Here is a 23351-nt window from a genome sequence, read left to right as displayed (position 1 = left end):
TCCCCCTTCAAGATTCGACACCCCTTTTTGATGACGCCACGGTGCTGCGTATTGCGTATCCTAACATACGCTCTGCACGACCCTCCCACCCCTCCACTTTGTGACTGAACGATGCATTTGATTGGTGCACAGACACTCACACACACTAGCTACTAAAGAATCGTATTTCAGTGCTTCTAGCCTTTAGCAACGCCGTGGGTATTCAAAAGGCTTTTGGAAAAGATTAAATTACAGACTCTTTCCCCGCCCAGTGTCACGCTGGTAAGAACGGTATAAATAAAGTGACGAGGGTGCATTAATTTTGTCTGAAGTATTGCAATTATGGCAGCTCAGGACTTCAATTTTTTACTCGCAACGGACTCTTACAAGGTAAGTGTTAACGTAACAACATAAGCAATGACATAATCTTTTATGTCTCTCTAGGCAGCTTTATTCAATGAACTGAAAATTCATTGTGTTAGACTTGCTGTCTTCTCGTGAATCACTTTAGTAAATTTAGATGCCCTGATTTCTTTAACTGTGGTTATTCCGACGGCTAGTGTTCCACTACAGCACTCAACCTTAGAGGGTCCACTACACCCTTAACCTTAAGCTGTTTTGAGAGCCTTAGAGTGTATCAGATGTACCAAACGTTAAGTTTGGGTATAATCGTGTTAGCTATTAAGAAGTTCGTTTTAAAAGCTATATCCGAATTAAAACAACACCGGACGGGGAGCTTCGACACTGAGTGAACATTTTACCGTATTCTGTTGGCTAGCTCATAGCTAATAGCAATGTGGCAGTCTTCAGCATCTTTACCGGGAAACGAAAGCGAAAATAACGTTGAGTACAGAACAAATATGGGATATAGTAAAAACTAATGCTGAGCTAGGTGACCCTGTGTCCTTAGTTACTAGCAGTTAATAATGCGTTGACCCGTCCGTTGTGTTTTTGTTTTGTTATCCAATCAGGTAGGTAGTACTCAGGGCAGTTTAGCTGGTCCAAGACGACCTGGTAGAAAGTTGTTCAGGTTTAGATATCGCTGCATAGATGCCGTAACAGACGTCTTGTGGACGTGTTGAATAAACACAATTTTGTGTTCAGTTTCGAACCGTGCCAACACTTTCAATACAACTCGCGAACAGTCTATGTTAGGAGGCTACTACTCACTCTAGATAGTTGTGGCCGAGTACTGAAAAGGTCAGATGTGATCAGATGTCAGATAACTGTCAAATGGCAAAGGATCATTCCAGAGCTCCTCACTGCCAGTTTGGGCCTTAAGCCCATTACTCTCGAATCGGCCCTTGAACTCTGGCAAGTGTTCAAAAATGACGCTTGGCATTTCTGTGACTCCAGATCTTCCCTAGGCTCATGTCAGAGATTTGCGCAAAGTACAGTCAACCCGTCTGGAATACAGATTTGTAGACAGGTCAGATATTTTTTTTCTCACCTATCCTGTTATCGATAATGGTGCTGATCTGTTGTATTCGCCAGTTTGGCACATAAAAAAGCATTTGCAACGTGTATTTGTTACGTAATTAATAGTTTCAGGATCAGACATTGTCCCAGTTGCATAAGTGGTTATTACTGGTGTTGATCATGTTGAAGGTGTAGTGATGATGTCATGAACACAACATGGAAGGAATTCTAAGTACAGCCTTCTCATACCTGTTCTTGTTTGACTTTCAGTAGTTAGAGTCACGTACACATGTCTCTGTAGCTCTGATTTTCTGTCTTTCGAAAGAAGGTATTGGCTGAGAATACCATTCAGTCCAATCAGGATTATCCTATCAGGGTATCCAATTATCCAATCAGGAGTTTATCAACAAGTGTTATAATACTCGTTCTCATATTTTTGTGTGTGAGTTTGTGCATGTGTTTTCATTCTAGGTAAAATTTACAAAAGATTGTGCGTCCATATTACATGTAGCCTAATACCCCAGTCAAGCTTCTTAAGATTAGAAAGGTGAATCTCAGTGTTGAAATGTCTTTGGCAGACGGATCGCTAAGCTTTACCACAGTTAACCATGTTGTCAGTTTATGGAGGCTGTTGTACCAATGGTGTAAGATCAATAGTATAGTTATTATTAAAATATTACTTACCCTTATACTGGGTTATAGAAATAATTGAAACCAATATGGCTATTTGAATCCAGTTATAGTTTGCCTGAATACGACCCTTAATGGTCCAGTGCTCTGAATACTGTGCCTAGGAATCATTCAGGATAACTTCTCATTGGTCAAACATACAAATAAATAAATCAGCGAAATACCGTTAAATACACTGAGTACAATAATAATACTCTTCAAATTTAGTTCTTATGGCTAACTAGCCTAGTTCCTGGTTCACCAATGATTTCTTCAAAGATTTCTTCTCCATAGACAGGAACAGTTAGTTAAAAGACAAGTGGCTGAATTGTGTTATGAGAAGAGCAACTTGCACGAGGCATTGAGGAGAGAAAGAAGGAGAAAGAGAATGAATTTAGAAAAGTCAGCCCCACCTCAGAGGCAATTATGCTAGACAGTGTTGAAGTTTCAGTTCCTCAAGCTCAGGCTATGATCTCCCTTGATTGATTGTCTACATGACACTTTCCATCACTTCTGGATGTGCTGAACTCTGCTGAACTGACCCCTTGAACTTTGGTTACATCCTTTCTATGATTCAGTGATGGAGACTATTAGATCACTATCCAGAAGGTGCCTCCCGGAAAGTTTTTGACCGCTGACTACTTCCCGCACGTTCAACTGGCCCATTGTGTTAGCCTTTGAACCCTTGCCTTAATCATGACCTTTTAACAATGCCCATTTGTTAAATGATTGCTATCTTAATTAGTCAGTTTCTGGCTGATGACGAGATCTCAGCAAGAACGATGGCAAAAGAGAGAGCGAGAGAGAGACAGGATAAACAAGGAAGAGAGAAAGATTGTTCTCATACAGCCATATCAGTTTGCAGTTTCAGTATCTAGTTCATGAAATGGAATGTTTTTTGTTTTTCAATAGCAGCCACCCCACAAGGCATATGACATTATGTAGTTTGTGGTAGCATGTCTCTATGTAGGGGAAAGCTTGATGGTGGGTTCTTGTTTTATGCTGCCCTGTGCAGTATTATTATATGTTTCAGCGTGATTTCGCAATGCTGTTTGCACATTTGGTTGACCTTGGTTCCTCAGGCTTCTGCCAGCAGCTTCAAGCATTTTAGTACTCTGCGGGCAGCTATTGCACAAGTTGCTCTGAACAACATGGGAGAAACTGGGTTGCAGAAACTTCATTGTTTGTTTTGTCTCTCTAAAATACATTTAGAAAAAGGGGAAAATGTGTCGTTCTATTGTCAAGGATGTGTTGAGTTGAATTTCAGCCCAGATTCAAATTTACCAATTCCCAGGACATTTGACTATCCAACGCTGCACTGTTTTTTGGAGCAGAGTTGCACAGTGGAAATGACTCTCTCTTAGTTTCAGATAATGTTTGAGTGTGTGTGTGGGGGTGGGGGTGGGGGTGGGACGGGGGATGGGATGGTGGGGGTGGGATTTGACCTAGAAATTCCATGCCTGACCTGGAAAGATCAGAATGTTTTTGGGCAGGTCATTGTTTGTTGATGTGGGTCTCTGTAGCTTCAGGAATATACCTGCTCTTCTCTACCTTCAAGAAAATAAAGTCATCTTCATTTCCTCAGATTGACAGGATTTCAGAGACATGCACCACTGGAACTGACAATGCTAAAAGTGCCCCCCGTTTCCATTTGTTGAATCTGTGTCTATTGGAATACAAAAGAAGGCTTGTGTTTGTGAATAACGTGTGTACCTCAGCTTGCTGTCTGTCTACACATGTTGGGCTAGCAGGAATGAATGTACAGTGAGAAGGATATCTAGATTTCTCCGTATTGTCCTTTATCTCTGGCCGCCAGCGTATATGCTCACAGGTGACACATAGACACACAGACTTCTGGATACAATAAATGAAATAATAAATAATAATAATAAATAAATGCCTCAAGGTCAGATGAGCAGAAATCAAACATCACTTCTTCTTCTTCCTGGAGCCTGTCAAAGTATAATGCCGAAACATTTAAAAGCACTTTAGTAATGTGACCACTAATGGACCTTTTAATACAATGGACAGTACAGTGGCTTTCTCAGTGACTAGTGCTCTCTTTTATGAACTTTGTTTGTCTGACAGTAACCTTCAGATACTTTGCTTGAGATATATTGCTAGTTTTTTTGGGGGTTTTTTACCTTCTCGACGATCCTCCAGCTTTAAGGTTAGTTTTGGTGCATTAATAGATGTTTGACTTGAACCATGCTGACATTTGAATGAGCATACTGTAGCCACTGACCTCAAGGTATCACAAAGGGTTAGAAAGACTTTTTGTGAGGGCTTTTTCCCTTTACCGAAAGTGACACGTTCCTGATATCTCTCTTTTTCAGATTACGCACTACAAACAGTATCCACCCAACGTAGGCAAGGTATACTCCTATTTTGAGTGCCGGCGCAGAAAGGATGGCCAGTTCAGCGAAGTGGTGTTTTTTGGCTTGCAGTACCTCCTGAAGAAGTACTTAGCAGGTATCAAAATGACTGCAGACGTTTGAACAACACGCTCTGACATTCAGTGGACAGCTATGTAGCCTAACATTGTTTGGTTGTCTAACGTGTTCAAAATGCCTCTATGACCTGTTTCATGTCACATGACCTCTTTGTTTGCAGTGTAGACTGCACTTAACTCAAGGTCACAGTGGTCATAGACTCGACATGATGTTGGAAAACTTTTTAAAAAAAACTGCCTTGCGTCTATATTCAGGAGCCTTGGCAGTCTCTACGTTGAATTTGTTATGATTCTTGACGACCAAGAGGAGTGTTGATGTGAAAAAAATTAGCCACTTTCCAAATTTTTGCTCTGATTTTAAGCCCCAAAATGTATACTCCCTCAATTTTGAAATGTTCTATATTTTAGACAAAGTTACAAAGAAAATGTCTCACCCAAGCCAGCACAATTTTTTTTTTTTTTTTTTACCTTTGTATGAGGGTGAGACGTGAGTGAAGTATTTAGTCTGAATCAGAGTGAAAGCATGTTTGGAATGTGTGAACAGTGACCTTCTTCACCCCTGTGCCCAGCCTAAAGCCCCACTAAAACTCTATTAAAGGCACAGCTGGTGGATTGTAGACCTTAAATGTTTTCCGGTCGAGTGCCCTCAAAACGGCCGCTATCTCTGGCAGTCCTGCATTACCAACTGGATTAAACCCCATGCTGTCTCGAGGACTGTCCTTTGGTCGATCTTTGCCACGGGATTTACTGCTTTGTTTACTTCCAACTGGTTCCTTAATTGTCTAAAATTGAGTTTTACATGTGCATTAAGTGAAGAAGACCCTTAAAGGCGCTTCAGCCAGGGTTTTGCACAAATTTTAGCCAGCGCCATTTTATGTACTATTTCAAATAGTAAATATAGGATTATATATCTTTCTAGTTTTCTTATTTGTAGCGTAAACTTCTGACTGATGTGCTGTGAATCTTTAGGGAGAAACCGCTATTTATTTTATCATCAAATTCTCTAGGACCTGTTGTCACTGAGGAGAAAATTCAGGAGGCTAAACTCTTTTACCAGATGCACTTTAGACAATCTGTGTTTGATGAGGAAGGATGGAGGAAAGTGCTGGAGGTAAGAATATTCTTCATGAATATAATACATTTTTCTTCTCTCTCACTACCTATGATACTATTATATTCGCAGTCTGCCATCTTTGACAGAAATTAGCGGAGAATAATTCTTTAGCATAATAATGTCCAACTGTTTCTTCTAATTGTATCCATCAGAAATACGACGGACGTCTTCCAATCCGGATCAAAGCGGTTCCCGAGGGAAAGATCATTCCCAGAGGCAATGTCCTCTTCACAGTGGAGAACACAGACCCAGAGTTCTTTTGGCTGACCAATTATATCGAGGTAGGTTTTTTTTTTTTTTTATATATATATCTTTTTTATATTTTCTTTGTGAAATTGTAGTCAGTTTCATATTTCCATCTAAATTGTCAATCAGTACCAAGAATACAGTTAAATGTCCAGAGTGCTGATAAACGTAATACCAAACATAATACCATTGCAGATGATATCAAAAGGTTCTTTTTTTTGCACCCATTGTTCAGAAAGGCAGCAATACAAGCGTCTTTTATTTCCAGCAAACTCTGTGTCACTGATAGTGCCCTGGAACGGGGCTGGGAGGTTTAATTAGGCAAATCAGGTCAATGAGAATGCTGTGTGGTGTGATGCTCAGCTGGCCGACTGCCCCGCGGGCTGTTTGGCTGTGATGGGATCCAGGGTTCCGCATGCTCTGGCTTCGTCACTGACGCACATGTGCCCCCCGTGCTCTTTGTTCCTGCAGACTATGCTGGTTCAAATGTGGTACCCCATCACCGTGGCAACCATCTCCAGGGAGTTCAAAAAGATCCTGGCCAAACACCTGAAAGCCACATCAGGGAGCCTGGAGGGGCTGGACTTCAAACTGCATGATTTTGGCTACAGAGGCGTGTCATCACAGGAGGTGAGACGGACACAAGTCATTTTTCACTTATTCCACATAGCTTCTTTTTTTGCACTCAATTTAACAAGCTGCTTTTTTTTTTTTTTTTTTTTTTTTTAACAGTTATGTGTGGATTTAATGATTCGAGCTTTCATTTTCTTAAAGCCAAGATCATTTACTACATTCTTCACACTCCGCCAAGGGAACACATGACCTTTAAAGAGAGTTTTGGTTCATTTTTGAGAGTGGAACTGTTTCATGCTTGATGATCTCCCTGCGGGTTTGAGGTGCTCTGTGTTGGCAGGTTTTGGAACCTTTGCGTGGGTTTGTTTCTTTTTTTTTTTTTTTTTTTTTTTTTTTTTTTTCTGCTCAGAGACCTACCAGGCCCAGTTTTAGTCTGAGGAAATGCCTAGATAGCATACATCATCATTAACATGTGTTACTGTGTCCTTGAAATTCGTATTCTAACCTCCACAAACCTGTGTCATATGAGTTCCGTATGCAATATAGTACACCAGTCTCAGTAGCAGCACACTTGGCAACTGCTGTGATGTTTTTCTGTGTGTGTTTCTTGGGTCTTTTAAATGATGTTTTGTAAACAATATCTGAAGTAACATTTCAGAACTATAGAAGTAGCAACGTGTGATTATGATTTGACAAAATAAAAACCCAATGTTATAGCCGTGAGAATGAAGAAATGGCAATTCATTTTTAGATCTTGATAGAGTTTGAACGTTAAACTGAGTAGCAGACAACATGGTTTCCCCGCTCAGCCCTTACAAAAGAGATCTGTCCCTCGAGACTAATAAAATCAGAGAACTATCATTTGATGTAAGAAAAAAAAAAAACCAAAAAACAGTTCCTCACAGGCACTGCTGAATTCCATTTAATCAAAAAGAGATCTATCCTGACCTTTCGCCGTACAAGCAAGCAGAACAAGCGACACGTTCACTTTTTTTTTTTTTTTTTAAGGTTTTTTTTTTTGTATGAAGGAGAATGGTTGTCACTTTACTGTTGAGTAACATGTAGACTCTACCAGTCAGTGATGGATCGTCCGTTTGGGTATATCTTGAATGTAGTGGGAGAAAAGATAGGTTCCTGGCTCCGTAAGACCTTTGGCGTCCGTTCGCTGGAAAGGTCGACACTGCCATCTCTGATCCATGTCAGGTTGGGAAAGGTGTTTGGCTGGCAATAATCGCTTCATCTCTCCGGCTGCTCTTGCTGCTTCACCCATGCAGCAGGATTCGCCGTGTGTGTGAGTGCCTGTGTGTGTTTCTCCAGCCGCCATTAGACGCTGATAAGGTGTGACATGACCCCGCTGTGCCAACCTTTCAACGCGAACCAGCGGCGAGAGAAACACAGCGCTGAAACTGTGCGGCTCAGTACGACACAGACGTGTGCTCAGAGCGTCAGGGCTGAGCCCAGCGCTTAATTTAGTCTCCTAATGTATCAGTGCACTGCAAAAAGCCATTTTTGGAAGAACCTAAAAACTTACTTTAAGTGGTAATGAGCAGTTGGGGTAATGATAGTACCGATATTAATAAAAATGTTCCTTAATTTACAAGCGCAAAAATGAAAGAGACACATGTTACACAAGCACGTGTTCGGATTTTCTGCAGCGTAATTCAGATGATGTTTTTATTTCATCACATGCCAAATTCATAAATAGCACACAACTAAAATGGGCTCCTGAAAGTTATATCAACAGTTCTTATAACAGTATCTCAACTACAGGCCAAGTCATCTCTGCCATTATTAGCACTGGTCTGAGAAACAGCAGGCAGCAAGCTTTACAAATGATCATTTGAATTTTTTTTTCTTTTTTTTAAATGTCTTAATAACAAACAGATTTATCTTAGCTCAAGCTTAATTCAGCGTGCTGAAAAAGATGTGTTGAAGTGCTTAAATGGGCCAGTTCGTGACCTAATATGAAAATGATTTATGTCTTTTCAGAGTTGACCTCTAGTTTTGTAAAACCATGTGCCTCTCTCCTCTGGCATTCAGTATCTAAATAAGACTTTCCCATATGTTTTTAGTGGGGCTGCGCTTTCTTATCCAAACAGATTACAGGCTTCATCAATCCTTCAAATCCACTTTAATGTCATGGCCAGATGAGCTATGGAATTCAGTTCCCTTGCAACAAAATTGGAATAGTTTTGGAATGCAAGTTTTATGACTCCTCAAACCCACTGTAGCCCAGTTCCTTATTTCCAGTGTGATAAAGTAAAGGGGCTGGCAGGATGTGTTTCAGCCTAGTCACTCAGTGTGGTACAGTGTTCAATCTGATGTGTTGCGTTCATTTTATGCGGAATAGATTCAGCTACATATTGTGTTTTCAGAATTCCATAATGACATAATTTACATTGAAGGAGACTGTTTCTGTATTCTGCAGCCATTGACATTTGTTAGAAACTAGCATGTTTGGTTGCGAGCTAACATTTCAGCATTGGCGATTTGCTTTTGGGAGGACGGGATGTCGATGGTATGGATTGGATTGCAGCTGACTGGATTAATGATGCGTTGTGGAGGGAAATGACATCGCTTGCAGTTAAATGTCCTTAGTTGTCGCACTTTCTTTTACTTCAGTCCCTGTGTCTACGCCGTACAGCTTCTCAATACAAAATATCTTGCTTTCCTCCTTTCTATCTCCTTGTTCTTCTCTGCAGGGAACGACTATGTGTGTTTTAAAGGGACTGAGTCACATCTGGTGCTGACGACAAAAAAAAAAAACACGACTGTAGAACTTAATCTGGATTTACTTTTACAACTACAGTTCAGCAAGTGAAGAGAGAAGACGGCAGAAGATGAAATTTAGCAGGGCTGGAACAAAACTTGGTCCCAGTGTAATGTGAATACAGTCTTCACAGTTCACAGCCTTGCAACACGCAATGAAGTATTGCACAAAACGCTAATTGCATAAAACACTAATTCCAGCTGGAATTGCGTACAGACAAGAGTGGTGAAATATATAGGCTACAGAATTTGAGGGGGGGGGGGAAGAAAAATAAGGTCACATGACGCTAAACGGACTAAAATCCAGAAAGATAATGTGGCTACTGTTTTTTTCTTTGCAGTTGAGTGGTGTGTCTTTGAAAACTGTACTGCGTCATGTGGAGGAATTGATTTGGCCCAGATCAGTTGTTATGGGGATGGAGATTGAGATCCGCACAGGCTGGAGTGTAACTGACGGCTTTTCTCTGATGTACAGCTGCTCTGGTCCTTGTACTAATATGTTTGTAGTTACAGGAGGAGGTCCCAGGTTGGTATTGTGATCTTTGTTGTTCTCTGCAACGAATAAATTTCCTACGATGATATCATTATACCATCTCTGCCACCTGTGGCCCTCACTGTCGTAATGTACACCAATAGTATTTTTTATTTATGTATTTTTTTAACTTTCTAAAGCATGACTTGCAAACAGCTTTACTCGTGTACGCTGTTTTTCTGCCCAGTCTCTCTACAATTACATGAAAGTGCAAAAGATTTTTGTCAACTTGTTTTTCACTTGTTATTTTTGATCTTTTTCTTTTTCTTTTTTTTCCTCCCAAATGACAAAGGAAGATTTGTTTGGTGTAAACAGTGTTTGTATTCAGTGATAACAACTTTCCAAGTACTTGTCTTAATTCAGTCAGTGATTTATTATCAGGCTTTTTGCTTTAAATGGCAGAATATTAAGGGTTTCTGTTGATTTTTTGCAAACGGCTTAGCTCTGTGTGGGGGCTGGTGTTTGTTTGTTTTTTGTTTTGTTTTTTTTTCATGGGAACTAAGACTCTGAATCCTAATAGACTTCACTACTATATCTTCTCATAGATGCCGTAGTAAATTTAGGCCTTTTTTTCTTGCGATGGATACGAGTTGCTAAATCATATCCACCTCAGTATGAATATCCATATCCATCTTACGGCTGCTGTCGTGGAGGACATTAGAGGCTAATGCGTGGGTTTTTCTGCCTGAAGCTTTAGCAAAGTTTGCACCTCTCTTTCACACTGTGTTCTCTCCTCTCTGTGCTTCAGTCTGCAGGGCTTGGCGGGGCAGCTCACCTGGTGAACTTTTGCAGTACAGATACAGTGGCAGGCCTTCTCATGGCTCAGCGCTATTACAACTGCCCCATGGCTGGATTCTCCATACCGGCTGCAGAACACAGGTCAGACAGGGTCAAGAATCCACACACAGTTCTATTCCCTGTGGTTTCGGGAGTCTTGACTCAAACCCTCCCTAACGTCTCGCTGGAGCTTGTCTCTCTGAATACGATTAGCTAGGTTATTTGGTGAGCGCCAGAGCTTCCAACTGTGTCACCAAACGGCACTGTCATTTATAAACACGCTCGCTGGATTTTATTAGCTGCATTTTCTAAACAGGAGTTATTTGAAGGCGGTGAGTCACTCTCGTGTCTCTGTCTCCGCTCACCATACTAATGCATCATTCATCTGCTCCTCCGCAGCACTATCATCTCTTGGGGAAGAAACCGGGAGAAGGAGGCCTTTGAGTGTCTGTTAGACCAGTTCCCCTCCGGGCCTGTCTCAGTGGTCAGCGACAGCTATGACATCTTCAAAGCCTGTAAACACATCTGGGGAGACAAGCTGAAGGAGCGAGTAATGGAACGCAGCGAAGATTCCACCCTGGTCATCCGCCCAGATTCAGGAGACCCTGCAGAAACCCTTCTAGAGGTAGGTGTGGTTGGGTGGGTACTGAGAGTGGAGCACACGGAGGAATTTTTCATACCATAGAAATCATCATCAACATAAAGAGTTTAAAACCCCCTTCTAGCACCCGCTGACTGCAGTTGATGGAGAACTTGTTCTTTTTTTTTTATTGAAGTTCTGTCCGACCATCACAAATTATGTTCTACTGATTGAGAGACAGATAGGCTTGTGTTTTTCATTTAGATCTCATCTCAAGTTCTGCAACTTGTGGATAAATAAACAGCCATTAAAGTACCGCTAAAGTTATTGATTCTGATTGATATTCCTCTGCCGTAAGTTGTGTTTTCTTTCTGTTTCTCCCATTTAATCGAATTTTGAAATTAGAGAGCCAGTCTGACTAATTCATATTCTCTTTCTCCAGGTGTTAAAGATTTTAGAGGAGTGCTTTGGCTCCTCTCTGAATTCAATGGGCTATAAGGTGTTACCATCTTACCTCCGTATCATACAAGGAGATGGAATTGATCTCAAGTCGATTGATGAGGTAAGCACAACAGATTCTGGCAATGATGACGATGATCTTCATAGGTATCACCATCATCATCATCATCATCATCATGTACATATCTTTCAGGGCACTGTAAAACCACATTGATAAAGGCCTAACCGGAGTACTTTTCTGTCTGGTTAACACAGATCCTGAGCAAGCTGAGAGATGAGGGTTGGAGTACAGAGAACGTGTTTTTTGGCTGTGGAAGTGGCCTCCTGCAGAAACTCAACAGAGACACATTACACTGTGCCTTCAAATGCAGTTATGTGGAGACCAATGGAAAAGGGGTGAGTGTTATTTTACCTTATTACTGTGTTCACAGTTCTAAATATCCTCCCAACTATAACATTGTCAAAATTGATTTTTTTTTTTTTTTTCTAAATCTGCAACATTCTCCATTTCACTTTTTTGAGTGGGAGCATTTTCTCTGACTCAAATCTAGTAAAGTTGCTATCTGTAAATGATATCATGTCTAAATCATTGACCCGTTTCACCCGCCTTCACTAGTGGCAGTTTAGTTTTCTGCTTGAACAGGAGCAGGAGAGTGAAAAAGAGTGATACATTACTACAGCTTGGCTCACTGTCGTCTTTCTGTTTGTGTGTTTAGATGGATGTGTATAAACTGCCTGTGACAGATCCATCCAAGGCTTCAAAGCGGGGCAGACTCTCTCTCAGGAGAAACTCGGATGGTTTTATCGAAACGGTGGAACGCGGCGCGGGCAAGCCAGAGGAGGTAACGACAGTTAAACATGACACATCAGTATGAATCCCTATGAAAGCAGCTTCATCACTGACTTGTTTCTTATATACCAAGGATCCTCATTTTATGAGTTTTGTTAGAACAAATTGAGCTGTGAGATTATATTTGAAGTTTGAGCGCTGTTTGAATATCAGATTTTCTGCTAACTTCTGTTGTTGTGTTAATCTTTGATTTTTGTACCAAAGCTTTGTTATCAACTTGTTGTTGTCATGATTAAAAATCTCCAGCTCGCATATGCATGCAACCACAGCATATTTATTGCCGATAAAGCCTCCCTGACATCTGGTGAGCGTCGGCAAGACGTCACCAGGGAGGTTGAGATTTACTAAATTAGAAAATGGAATCGGACAAAAAAAAAATATCAAGTTCCGTTTTCAAACGCGGCACCTTTTATCTGAGCATCGGAACATCTTAGTGATCTTAGCCAAAGATCAAAAGTGCAGCTCGACCAAAGACTCGATCAATCTGTCGGACTCGTTTGGGCGAACTGCAGACGCCCTGTTATGTTACCGCTTGTTTCAGCATGGGGAAGAGGAGCTTTGCAATGTCTGCAGACTTCTTTCATTTTGTCCCGTGTCTTGTTATCAGTAGCCTTGAAGCGGGGGAAAAAAAAACCAAACTCGTAAATGGCGAGTAAACTACTTTGTGGAGGCATAACTACCTTCTTATGTCACCCTGCAATAATTAGTTAAAACAAAAAAAGAAGTTCAAATAAAAAATAACACTGCGGTAATGTACATCTGGTCACTCTCTGCAGGACCTGTTGGTGACAGTGTTTGAGAACGGAGCCATTTTGCAGGAGTACACCTTGGATGAGATACGCAAGGCCGCTAAGCTCTGGGAGGAGGACCTGGACCCCTCCCAACACAACAATGACCACGGCCAAAGCCTTGAGATCCACCAGAACCACATCATGAATGGCATACACTAACCCGCCTTGTGTGGACACTGTCCCTAGCACTGCTTCATGGACCAATGACAGCACCACCCCTGCCCAAAAAGTGTTCAGATCAGGTGCTTTTTATTGTGTGTGTGGGTGTGTGTGTGTGTGTGTGTGTGTCTTCAAAGCAAACATATGCAGTTAATCCTCTTTCTGTCAGACTGAGGCACTGCCATTCTACACCATATTAAACCTGTTATTTTAGACTTTTGAAGTACACTTTTGATTTTACTTTTTAGACTGATGCTTATTTATTCCACAAAACAGCAGCTGTTCTTATTCAGAGAGCTACAAATATATATATATATATTTTCTTTAGTCCAGATGCCAAATGCTGTTATTGATGCTGGGTTCAAGAGATATCAGACCCTGAAAAATCATTAATAACATATCGACACTCAGATTTTGCTGCTAATTCTAATGTCGTTAAAGCAATCTCTTTAGAAGTAGCCTGGTATTGAAGGAACGCTGATTTGAAGTCATTTAACGATCGTCTCCTGGACGCTGCATTTGTGGCAGATTTCATCATGTGGACATGACATGTGACTGTGATCTTAAAGCTAATGTACAGGTTGAACTAAAGTGCACTAAAAAAGGCTCATGAAATATATGTGTAGACATTCTTGCTTTGGTTTACTGACAAAATCTGTCGTCTCTCTCTTTTTTTTTTTTTTTTTTTTTTTTTACATACTGTTCAGGGACGGGATTCCATTTTTCCCTGTTTTTCTTTTCCATTTTCTTTTCTTTTTTTCTTCATTGGTAATGATGACACTATGCTGTTTTTCCACTTCAACCAAATTATTGTTAATAAAACTCTTTTCAACTGCCATTATGCACACGCCAATCCGGTTTAGTCTTCCACTGAGAGCAGATACAATGAAATTAAAAAACATGTGGAAGATCAAGATACTCTTTAAATGGTATCATTTGTTTTTTGGTATCAGCTGTACCAATGCTGCACAGAGAGAGACTTGAAAGAGATGCCACCCCTCTAACGTGATTATTAGAATAGTATTAGTGTGCTGTATGTTGTTAAAATCTTGAGACTTGCGTATGAAAGACATGGAGCTTAAAAAAAAGAAGGTCCTGCTAGCTCCGTACACTAGCTGCTGCCTTAAGAGCCACTCTAAGCTCTGTGGTTGATCTTTCTATATTTTAATTCCCTCTTTGCTTTTACCTTTGTCCATGAGTCAAATTGTCATTGACTGTAATTGGTTTTGGCCTTAATTGGTGGAGCTGTTGATGTGTTTGATTCTTGATGCAAACTGTCCGTTAGAATGCAGGATGCAACGTGTAGTAGGTTGTATTTATGTGTGCTTCTTTGTCATTATAGTACCTTGTGTATGAGTTTATGGAAACAATGAATTGTTTTGAGTTGAATATCTTATATGAAGCAGCTGATCCTACCTCTTTTTCTATGCGAATAATAATAATGTAATTACAGTAAAATAGTATTTCAATCCATTCAGTAAATACTGTTTAAAAAAAAAAGTAATTGTAGGTTGTCTTAGTTTAATATTTCTCACTCTTTCTCTCTTTCTTTCTTTCTTTCTTTTTTTCCTTTTTTTTTGGTTTTACAAAAGTTCTATTTTATATGATAAAAAAAAATGAAATAAACATGCTGTTTATCTCCTGTTAATATCAATCTTGTTGGGTCAGGTCTTTTTCATCTAAATAACTGTTGAATTCTCTTGTGATTCTCCATAGAGACAGGACGGATGACTCTGAGCAGTGTCTGTTCTGCATGCAGCTATGTCCTTAATTGGATATAAATAGAAAAGTGCCCTTTTAGTCTACCCTTTGACATCATAACTGACATAGCTAAATATAAATCGCAAGACTACACCTTAACCCTTTAGTGTGTCCAGTGCCCTTTTCTTCATGGATCCCTTTTTATAGATATGACACAATATGATACAGTACAACTTTAGTAATCCCCACGTAGCCATGCATGCATTTCATACAGATAGCGCAGTCACAAACATAACAAAAAAAAAAACATAGTAAAGTATTAGAGTAATGTGTCAGTGCAAAAGCATCAAAAGACTGGAGTTTACACTAAAAATAGAAATGAGAGGAAAGGGCTGAACATAAAAAAACCAAAACATAATAAGTATTGCAGTAATGCTTCCATGTTAAAGCATCATAAAGTCTTAAGTTTACAATAAACACCGGCAAAGTGCGAGCGCATTTAAAAGACTACAGTCTCCAGTAAAATTACACAAGGGAAAGCAGAAGCGCATTATGCAAGTGGACATGCTCAGGAAAACTTTAGACCTGGGCAAGGTACATGTGTGTTACATAGACTGACATCTACAATAAGAGAAAGAACTAAGGGGCTAGTGCATGAACACAGCGCACAATGCCGAGCGTATTAAGGAGGTGCGGCCTTCAAAACAACTACAACAGAGGTAGAAATAAAAATAAAACAACATGCACATGCATTCCAGAGGCTCACGTTTCGATAAGAGACTCAACAATAAAACAGCAACGAGCAATTAAAGTCCAAGTGCCTTACAAAGTGTAAGGTCCACATCACTAGCTAGCTCAGCCAGCGTTCTGGAAGCAGGTTACAATTCAATGGATATTCCCTGATCTGTCTTTATAGTCTTATTAACCAGACAGATGGGTTCACACAATAAGAATGTAGTCTACTTTATATCTTACAATAAAACAGTTATGGATTATTGGAAATATCACTTTACAGATCCATTAAAAAAAAAAAATCTATGAATATGTTATGGTAGACTTCTTTTCTGCCACTAAAAAGGAACAGATAAAAAAGCATTTTGGACGGGAAACGCCTTGAAGCGGAACGGAGCGTGATCTGAAAGAGAGCAGATTTCTCACGAAGATATGCGGATGTTTCTTATTTGATTATAGTTATGTGCATACATGTTAAGATGACTCAGATGTTTCTCTGGAGTTCCACTGGGGATTGTCTGACCTGCCAGGTATATTTGTGCATTTTCGCTGACACCTTTATTCGGAATTTACAACCGTTGCTTTCTTTGTGGTTTTGATGAATGAAGAGATTGGGAATTCTGTTGTTTCGTCTTGAGCCGGTGTAAAGGAGAACGCTTAAGGCTTACATTGATCCGTTTGATCGCACCGTTGATGAATGCTGCCTCACCATGGTTTTGAACCTGTTTGTAGTTTATAAAGGTCGTATTTCACATTCTGTCCTCTTAGATCATCCCACTGACCGGTGTGGACAGACTAGCAATGGTCTCCATCTACTCTACAAATCTTTATTTCTTAACTTCTTAATCATAACCACCTGGGACCTGACTGAAAATGGCATACTTCTTTGTTCTTCTGCCCATGCACAGCTGTAAGACCGATTCTTATGACAGTTATAACATTATCGTCCGACATCACATACTGCACGCAAAGGGGTTAAAGGCATTGTACAGCAGAGACGTTCAGAGAGGTCTTTGAGCTTGACTCTGAGTCAAATCTCAAGCCTTCAGAATGATTCAGCATTAACGGATTAATTAACCTGCAACAGTTAGCCTACTGAACAAGCATGCTCAAGCACACCACTGTCTCTCTTATTCAATGTTCACAACTCCGAGGTTCACGGGTCCTTTTTGTCGAGACAGGTCGAGTTGAGTCTGACGTCAAATCTGATGTCCATTTATGTGAGACTTCAGTCCGACTCAAATCTCCGTTACACTGCTATAGTCCCCAACTGGCGCATTTGAATGTCTTATGATGCTGAGAATGTTTAACGCTCTTGGCGTAATCGCTGCATTTGAGGGCCATGTTTACTACCTCTGTGTTGACTTGCTTAGCAGCATAGGCGTGTTTGCTTAGTAGACCTAGCGTGACCTATTTAGATAATGAAATATTGTGTACGGTCCAAAACAGTCACACATTTCCCATTTTGTCCAAGAAAGACACAACTGTGCAAAACTCTTTTAAGACCTGCAAGATGCTGAGAGCCAAGAAGGACATGGGAACCATCATGCTTTAATCCTTGCCAAGAAAGCAACGCTGGCTGCACAAACCGTTGAGGACGTCTGTGGGAAATTACATGAGTTTACTTCATTGCTGCTTCTCTGTGAAGGACATCAGCTATCAGACTGTCCTCTGTTAGTCCTTAACCTGAATTGCATATGATACACATTTGTCCGCATAGAAAATGACAGCAGCATTTTACATTGCGTTCACTTTGCATTTGGACACATGCGGCCTTGTTAAAAACTGTGGAGAAAGCTTTTACATGAAGATGGTAATATTAAGGATTTATTTATTTGTTCTTTTTTTTTTTACTTTTTTGATCATTCATTGATCCCTGAGGTTTGTTCCTCATTGGTAGAGGACAATGTAACAGCTTCACACCATGATTACATGAAAATTATAGTGAAGTCTGACTCTACAATTTGCTATGTATTGCTACATGCAGTGCTGCAAGAAAATAATAGAAATACCATTGCCAATAACAATTGTCTTTTTCTCTTACTCATGTGACATAATCAAAGGACTGCACTTTACACAAGCTCACACTGCACATCTAACAATGAAAGAGGGACCTCTATTGGTGAGTTTTTGAAAATCTCTGCCATCAGCCAAGGATGACTCAGTACTGGTAACAGTGCTATTATAATAATTGTAATTTAGGGACTATAAATACTGCACACTTCCAGCGATTCAGAACTCTTGGGAACATTCCATATTTTCTGAAACTGCAAAGGATGGATTGGCACAGGAAACAATATACAGTTTATGGCCGTATGCAGTTGTTCCTAAAGGACAGCTTTACAAGCTGCAGATTATCCCTGATGAGCTGTCTCCTGACAATTTCTCATATGCATTTACAGTCTAATTTCTCTCATTTATATTGTTTAGTTTTTAAAATGAGCCTTTCGCGGTAACTGTGCACACTCAAGGCTTCATCTTTAGCGTCAATTTAGAGCGGACTTGTCACATTTCAGATGCCTGATTTCAGTAACGGGCTCATCATTGGCTAGTTGGTTATCTCTTTGCTCGTCATGCATGAAATGTGATTGGACAGATGAAGTAATGAAGTTGACTATGACCGGTCCATATGTGCTGTATTATCCCAGGCGGTGAGATGGTAGGAAAGCTTTCTTGCTGCAGCTGGAAGACAGGCAAGTCATGACCCTCCATCATCCTCAACAATCTTATTTTAATTGGCCACATAATTTGATTCATCTGTGGTTCTGGTTGCCTCAATGTGTGTGAGTGTGTATGTGTATGTGTGTGTGTGCATGCGTGTGTGCGAGTTAGTGAGTGTGTGTGTGTGTGTGTGTGTGTGTGTGTGAGTGTTTGAGTACATGGGGAGGGTCATAGCTGTGAGAGTGAGGATTATGTTCCCCTCTCTGAAATGCAGCCTGAAATCGTCATACATTTTCCCATGTATTCCAAATGGAGAGAACAGTATACGACGGAGCATCTTCCGAGAAATAAGCATCTGATAATTGGCCAACATTGTCACTACTGATAGGCCCAGTTTGCACTCATCGGATTTGTTGCCTAGCAACCTATTTGCCCAGCTTGTTGTCATGGATTCAACATTTCCTGTTGCCCTCTGCAATGGTCTGTTGACCACTGATAACACAGCCAGGGTGGAGGTAGTGGAGCAGATCTGGATGGATGCTCCACCTGGATGAATGACAATTGTTTGAGCAGTGGTGATGAGTTAATGTGTGTCTTTGCTCAAGATATTCATTAAACCTGTGTTGTTGGATTTCTTTGTAAAATAACATCTATATTCTTCTTGTGAATTTATAAGCTTCTGAACAGGAAAAAAAAACATCCAGATGTTTTTAGTTAATGAGTGAGGCTGACATTTTTGAGAGTGTTTTGTGTGTTGTTTGTTTGTTTGTTGTTTGATGTGACATTCATCGCCACAGCACATCACCATTCCTGGGGTATGTCGCAAACTGAACAATTTGACTGTGTCATTTTTTTTTTCACCCCTAGAATGCTAATTTTAATCCTGATTATTTCCGCTGCATTACTGCTTCAGAGTGAGGAGAAGGCTAATATGTCTGCAATTTGACAGACATATTTCCCCAAAAATCTCACCTTTTGTTTCATTGTTTAATCATGTTTCATTTCATTGTGTTTTGGTATGAGCGTGATTATGGGTTTAGTAGCCCACTGTGAAAATGGGTTTATGTCCAAAACTGACAAAGCGTGACATTTAACTGCGCAAACAGAGTTTACATTACAGTTGTCAAGAGTCAGAATTTCAGAGAGGTTCAAAACAGCCAGAGGGATTCACAGTTTATGATTTTTTTTCCTGTATATTTTTTAATATGGTATCAGCAATCTGAGGCGAATGTCTGCTCAGATATCGCACAAAGACATTAAGGTTAACGTGAAACAAACAACATTTAACCTCTTAAGATGTTAAACCCATTTAATTGTTTACTCTTAAAACAAAAACAAAATAAAACATCTTAACTCCTCTGATAGAGGGTTCATTCAAAACAAATCCAAAATGCATTATATCAGTCTTACAGACAAACTGCACAGCATTTTTTTTTCACTCTAACACAACAATAAACTTTTCATTTCAGAAAAATCAAGAGCTATGTCAGTAACACACATGCTAAAGTAAGTGCACTGGTATGTTAGCGGGTAGAAAGAACAAAAAAAAAACATGCAGTCAAATGGGTTTTGAGGAATAGAGCTTGGAAATCCTGTTATAACATAATCAGCTGATACAAGCTGAGAAGTCCACAGTTTTACGTGAAAACATATGAAAGATATATCACATAACAAAAAAATAGTAACAGGAGATAATGACGATGACAATTTGCATTAGGTACAGTACAGAAACTCCTTCTTTTCCCCCCTGTTATTCAGTCTACCTATTCTCTGTCTGTGTATCTGTCTGTCTGGACGTCTCCCGTGAGCAGTGACAGGCCCAGGCGAGCTGGGGTCAGTCCACACACTCTCTCTGCGGACAGTGTTGGCACAGCCCCGGGATGACGGCCAGCTTTACAGTAATTGCTTTGAGGGCTCTGTCGGCCCTCCTATTTGAAGTGGATAAGTAACCAGAGCACTTGCAGCCATCATTCCTCTGCTAGGCACAGTGTGAAAGAGGCTTAAATGGGGTAGAATAATGTTAATTGTTCCCTCCGTTGCTCTGACTCAAACGCGCCCCGTGAGATCGCTCTCAGCCTCACAGCTTATGTCTCCTCTATGGCAGCAACCTGGCTTCACATGTCACTTACTCTTGTGCCACAGAGAGGATGTGCCACGGATGAAGGCGGCATACTCTCTCCTCACAACAAAGAGCTCGCAGTTTGTAAGCTAAGCTATTCTGTGCTAACACGACGCTACTGCTCACACCTCTGGACACAAGACAGATGTGTAGAATCAGGTCTATGTTAATGTCTAAATCTTGCTAGACTATAGATCCCAGTGCCTTCACTCTCCCTCTGTTCTGTGGTACTGTAGTCCCTTGGAGAGAGCCTGAGTCTAATTACCATGGTTCTTTGGTACATTAGCCCATGATTGTGGCTCAGTGGATCATGAATGCCAGTGTGTCTTTAGTGCACAGTCACAGGCTAAGGCTAAACGTGCTAGAATGTGGAATGCAGTCGTAGTCTTAATGATACCATGGTAAAAAAAAGAAAAAGAAGAAGAAGATGCAGGTCTAAGAGATCTGCACCCAAAAACCTTGGTATGGCTTTAAGTAGCACGATATTTGAGTCTCCATATTTATCATTAATGTACAATTCTGTGATAAACACTCAACACTTTCACACATGTGGTGCTTTTATCAAAATGATGAAGATTTTAATTAGGGGGTATCTTAATGTTTGTCTTTCTATGTATGACCAAACTGCTTAAATTTCAGTTTTAAGTGGTTTTCTTTAGTGGCTAAATCTACTGCTTCCAAAAGAGTTGGACTGGATAGAACAGATGAAACACATGTGCTAAAGAGGGACACAGGTGTGCAATGGTCAACTCATGGTTTCCAAAAGAGTGTCAGTCTGTCACTCTCCCCAGAGCCGGTTCAAACCAGATGGAACCACACTGAGTTGGCTTGTCTGACTGACTACCATGCATAAGATGCAGACTATACTAAGCTTTAGCTGTTCTGCTTCAGGCCCCTTAACTGTACTGTACAGAGCTGTCAGGGCCTGTAATTTGCTCTTCAAAATCTGGCAGTTAAAGCAGAGAAGACTGTATCTATAGCAACCGACACCCCAATTATAGTATAGCATGTGACTAAGAAAACAGGCGGCGTTAGAAAATTGAAAATGCCAATTAATTAATATTTCATTGTGCGCTGACCTTCAACCGTAATAATTACACAGAGGATTTGATGCTCATGTGAACGGTGAGCAAATGGACATCAAATATTTTGATATTTACACTCCAGGTCTTATTGTGTAATCAAACGTTCATGTTTCAGATGACAAGCATCATTTTCTTCACCCAAAGAGCTCTCAAGAATAAATATTGACAAAACTTCAAGAGACACTGAGAAAAGAGTCAAGTCGGTTAATTTAATGGAGTTTGAGGAGACGGGGAGAGAGCAGAGCAATGAATCGTTTGGTATTATTTTCTGTTCCTGACTGTGACAGCTCGAAAAATGCCTAGGCATAAAGTTTTAAAACTAATACAGAAGCTATTGGCACATTTAATATTTTATATCTTGTTTTATGTTAGATCATTAAATGAAATCCGAAATAAAGCAAATCTTTGTATTTTTTATACATTTCACACATCATGTTGATTTGCTTAAACTTGTAAACCTGCTTTATTCTTATTTTTCTCATTTTTTGTCCCCAAGATTACGTTTGTATCCTTTTTGCCATTACTTCATTCCCACATGCTTGCTACATGTAACATTTCCTTGAATAATATCTGATTTTTTTTCTTTCCACATTAAAATCCATTAAGCAATTTACATATTAAACTGTGTGTCAGGTCTTACAAACAATCTGGCCAACTGGGGAATTTGTCAGGTCCAGGCAAAGCTGTGATTCCGCTATCAAACATCAAGTCTTTAAGTTGTAAACCCAAACCACCAAGAGTGAAATATTCAACATCACAGTCAGACTGTTTTAGAGTTACAGCATTCAATGATGTTAAACATTAAAATTTGAATATTTTCCTTTGGTTGTTAAATAACTGTGTATAAAGTCTCCTGGCATATGGTAATGGCATTGCACTGCTCTCCATACTTTTCGGGATCTCTGGAGCAGACAGTGTTACTGCAGATACATCCTGAGTGTCTCTTAAGTGCCGTCTCAAGAGACTACAGTAAAAAATAACAAATCTTATTAAAAATAAACTTAAAAAACAATCTTAACTTCTAAGATCAACCCCCACTGAGAAACCAGAGTTACAGACACTAACCAAAACCAGTAAAATTTACTAACATCATAGCCATTCTGATGATTTCCCTTCTTACTGAGTCTCCTGGTTTGTAGAGACAACTTTATTTACACAGGTGGTACCATACACATTTTATTTTATATATGGTCCTGGCCAAGCTTTGGGACCCATTCCCTGATAAATATAGTGTCAAAGTACACAGCTGTAATGGGGATTGTGTTAGTGCTCTTGAGTCCAGATTAGGAATGCTCACTCACATCCTCTGTCAGGTACAATACACACACACACACACACTCACAAACACGCTCCTCTGACTCTGCCTGCAGGAGATGAACCCAGGTGTGTGTGGTTATGTATGTTGTTTTTTGTAGGTTTAACTGTGTGTGATTTGTTTGGACACCTGCCTGGAAGTGTAATAGGTTTACAGTGTTTAATAGCAAACAGGTAACATGTGAGGTGCTGTTTCAACCTGAAGAGATTTCCACAGACATATCAGAAACTGAGCCTAGAAACTCTCTCTCTCTCTCTCTCTCTCTCTCTCTCACACACACACACACACACATTTATATGCGTATTCATATTTATCATTATTACCCTTGATGACAGTATGATGTGAGATGTCTTTGTTAAGTGACCTCCC

General features: G+C 40.1%; 1 protein-coding gene across 2 annotated transcripts; it reads left to right on the top strand.

The window, feature by feature from the left end:
- The first annotated feature begins 209 nt into the window (after positions 1-209).
- On the top strand, positions 210-14042 carry nampt2 (nicotinamide phosphoribosyltransferase 2). Of its 2 annotated transcripts, none has more exons than XM_030777617.1 (11): positions 210-369; positions 4404-4539; positions 5527-5630; positions 5786-5914; positions 6351-6509; positions 10502-10632; positions 10930-11155; positions 11553-11672; positions 11825-11965; positions 12286-12411; positions 13196-14042. In XM_030777617.1, the coding sequence occupies exons 1-11, from the start codon at positions 322-324 to the stop codon at positions 13367-13369; spliced, it is 1494 nt and encodes a 497-aa protein (XP_030633477.1). In that variant the 5' UTR covers positions 210-321; the 3' UTR covers positions 13370-14042. The 2 variants fall into 2 exon arrangements, with proteins under 2 accessions (XP_030633477.1, XP_030633478.1); XM_030777618.1 differs by having other exon boundaries at positions 12286-12420.
- Positions 14043-23351: the final 9309 nt, after the last annotated feature.

The sequence above is a fragment of the Chanos chanos genome, chromosome 6, assembly GCF_902362185.1.
Source record: "Chanos chanos chromosome 6, fChaCha1.1, whole genome shotgun sequence".
NCBI classification, from domain to species: domain Eukaryota; kingdom Metazoa; phylum Chordata; class Actinopteri; order Gonorynchiformes; family Chanidae; genus Chanos; species Chanos chanos.
This window is presented reverse-complemented; position numbering and strand designations above follow the sequence as displayed.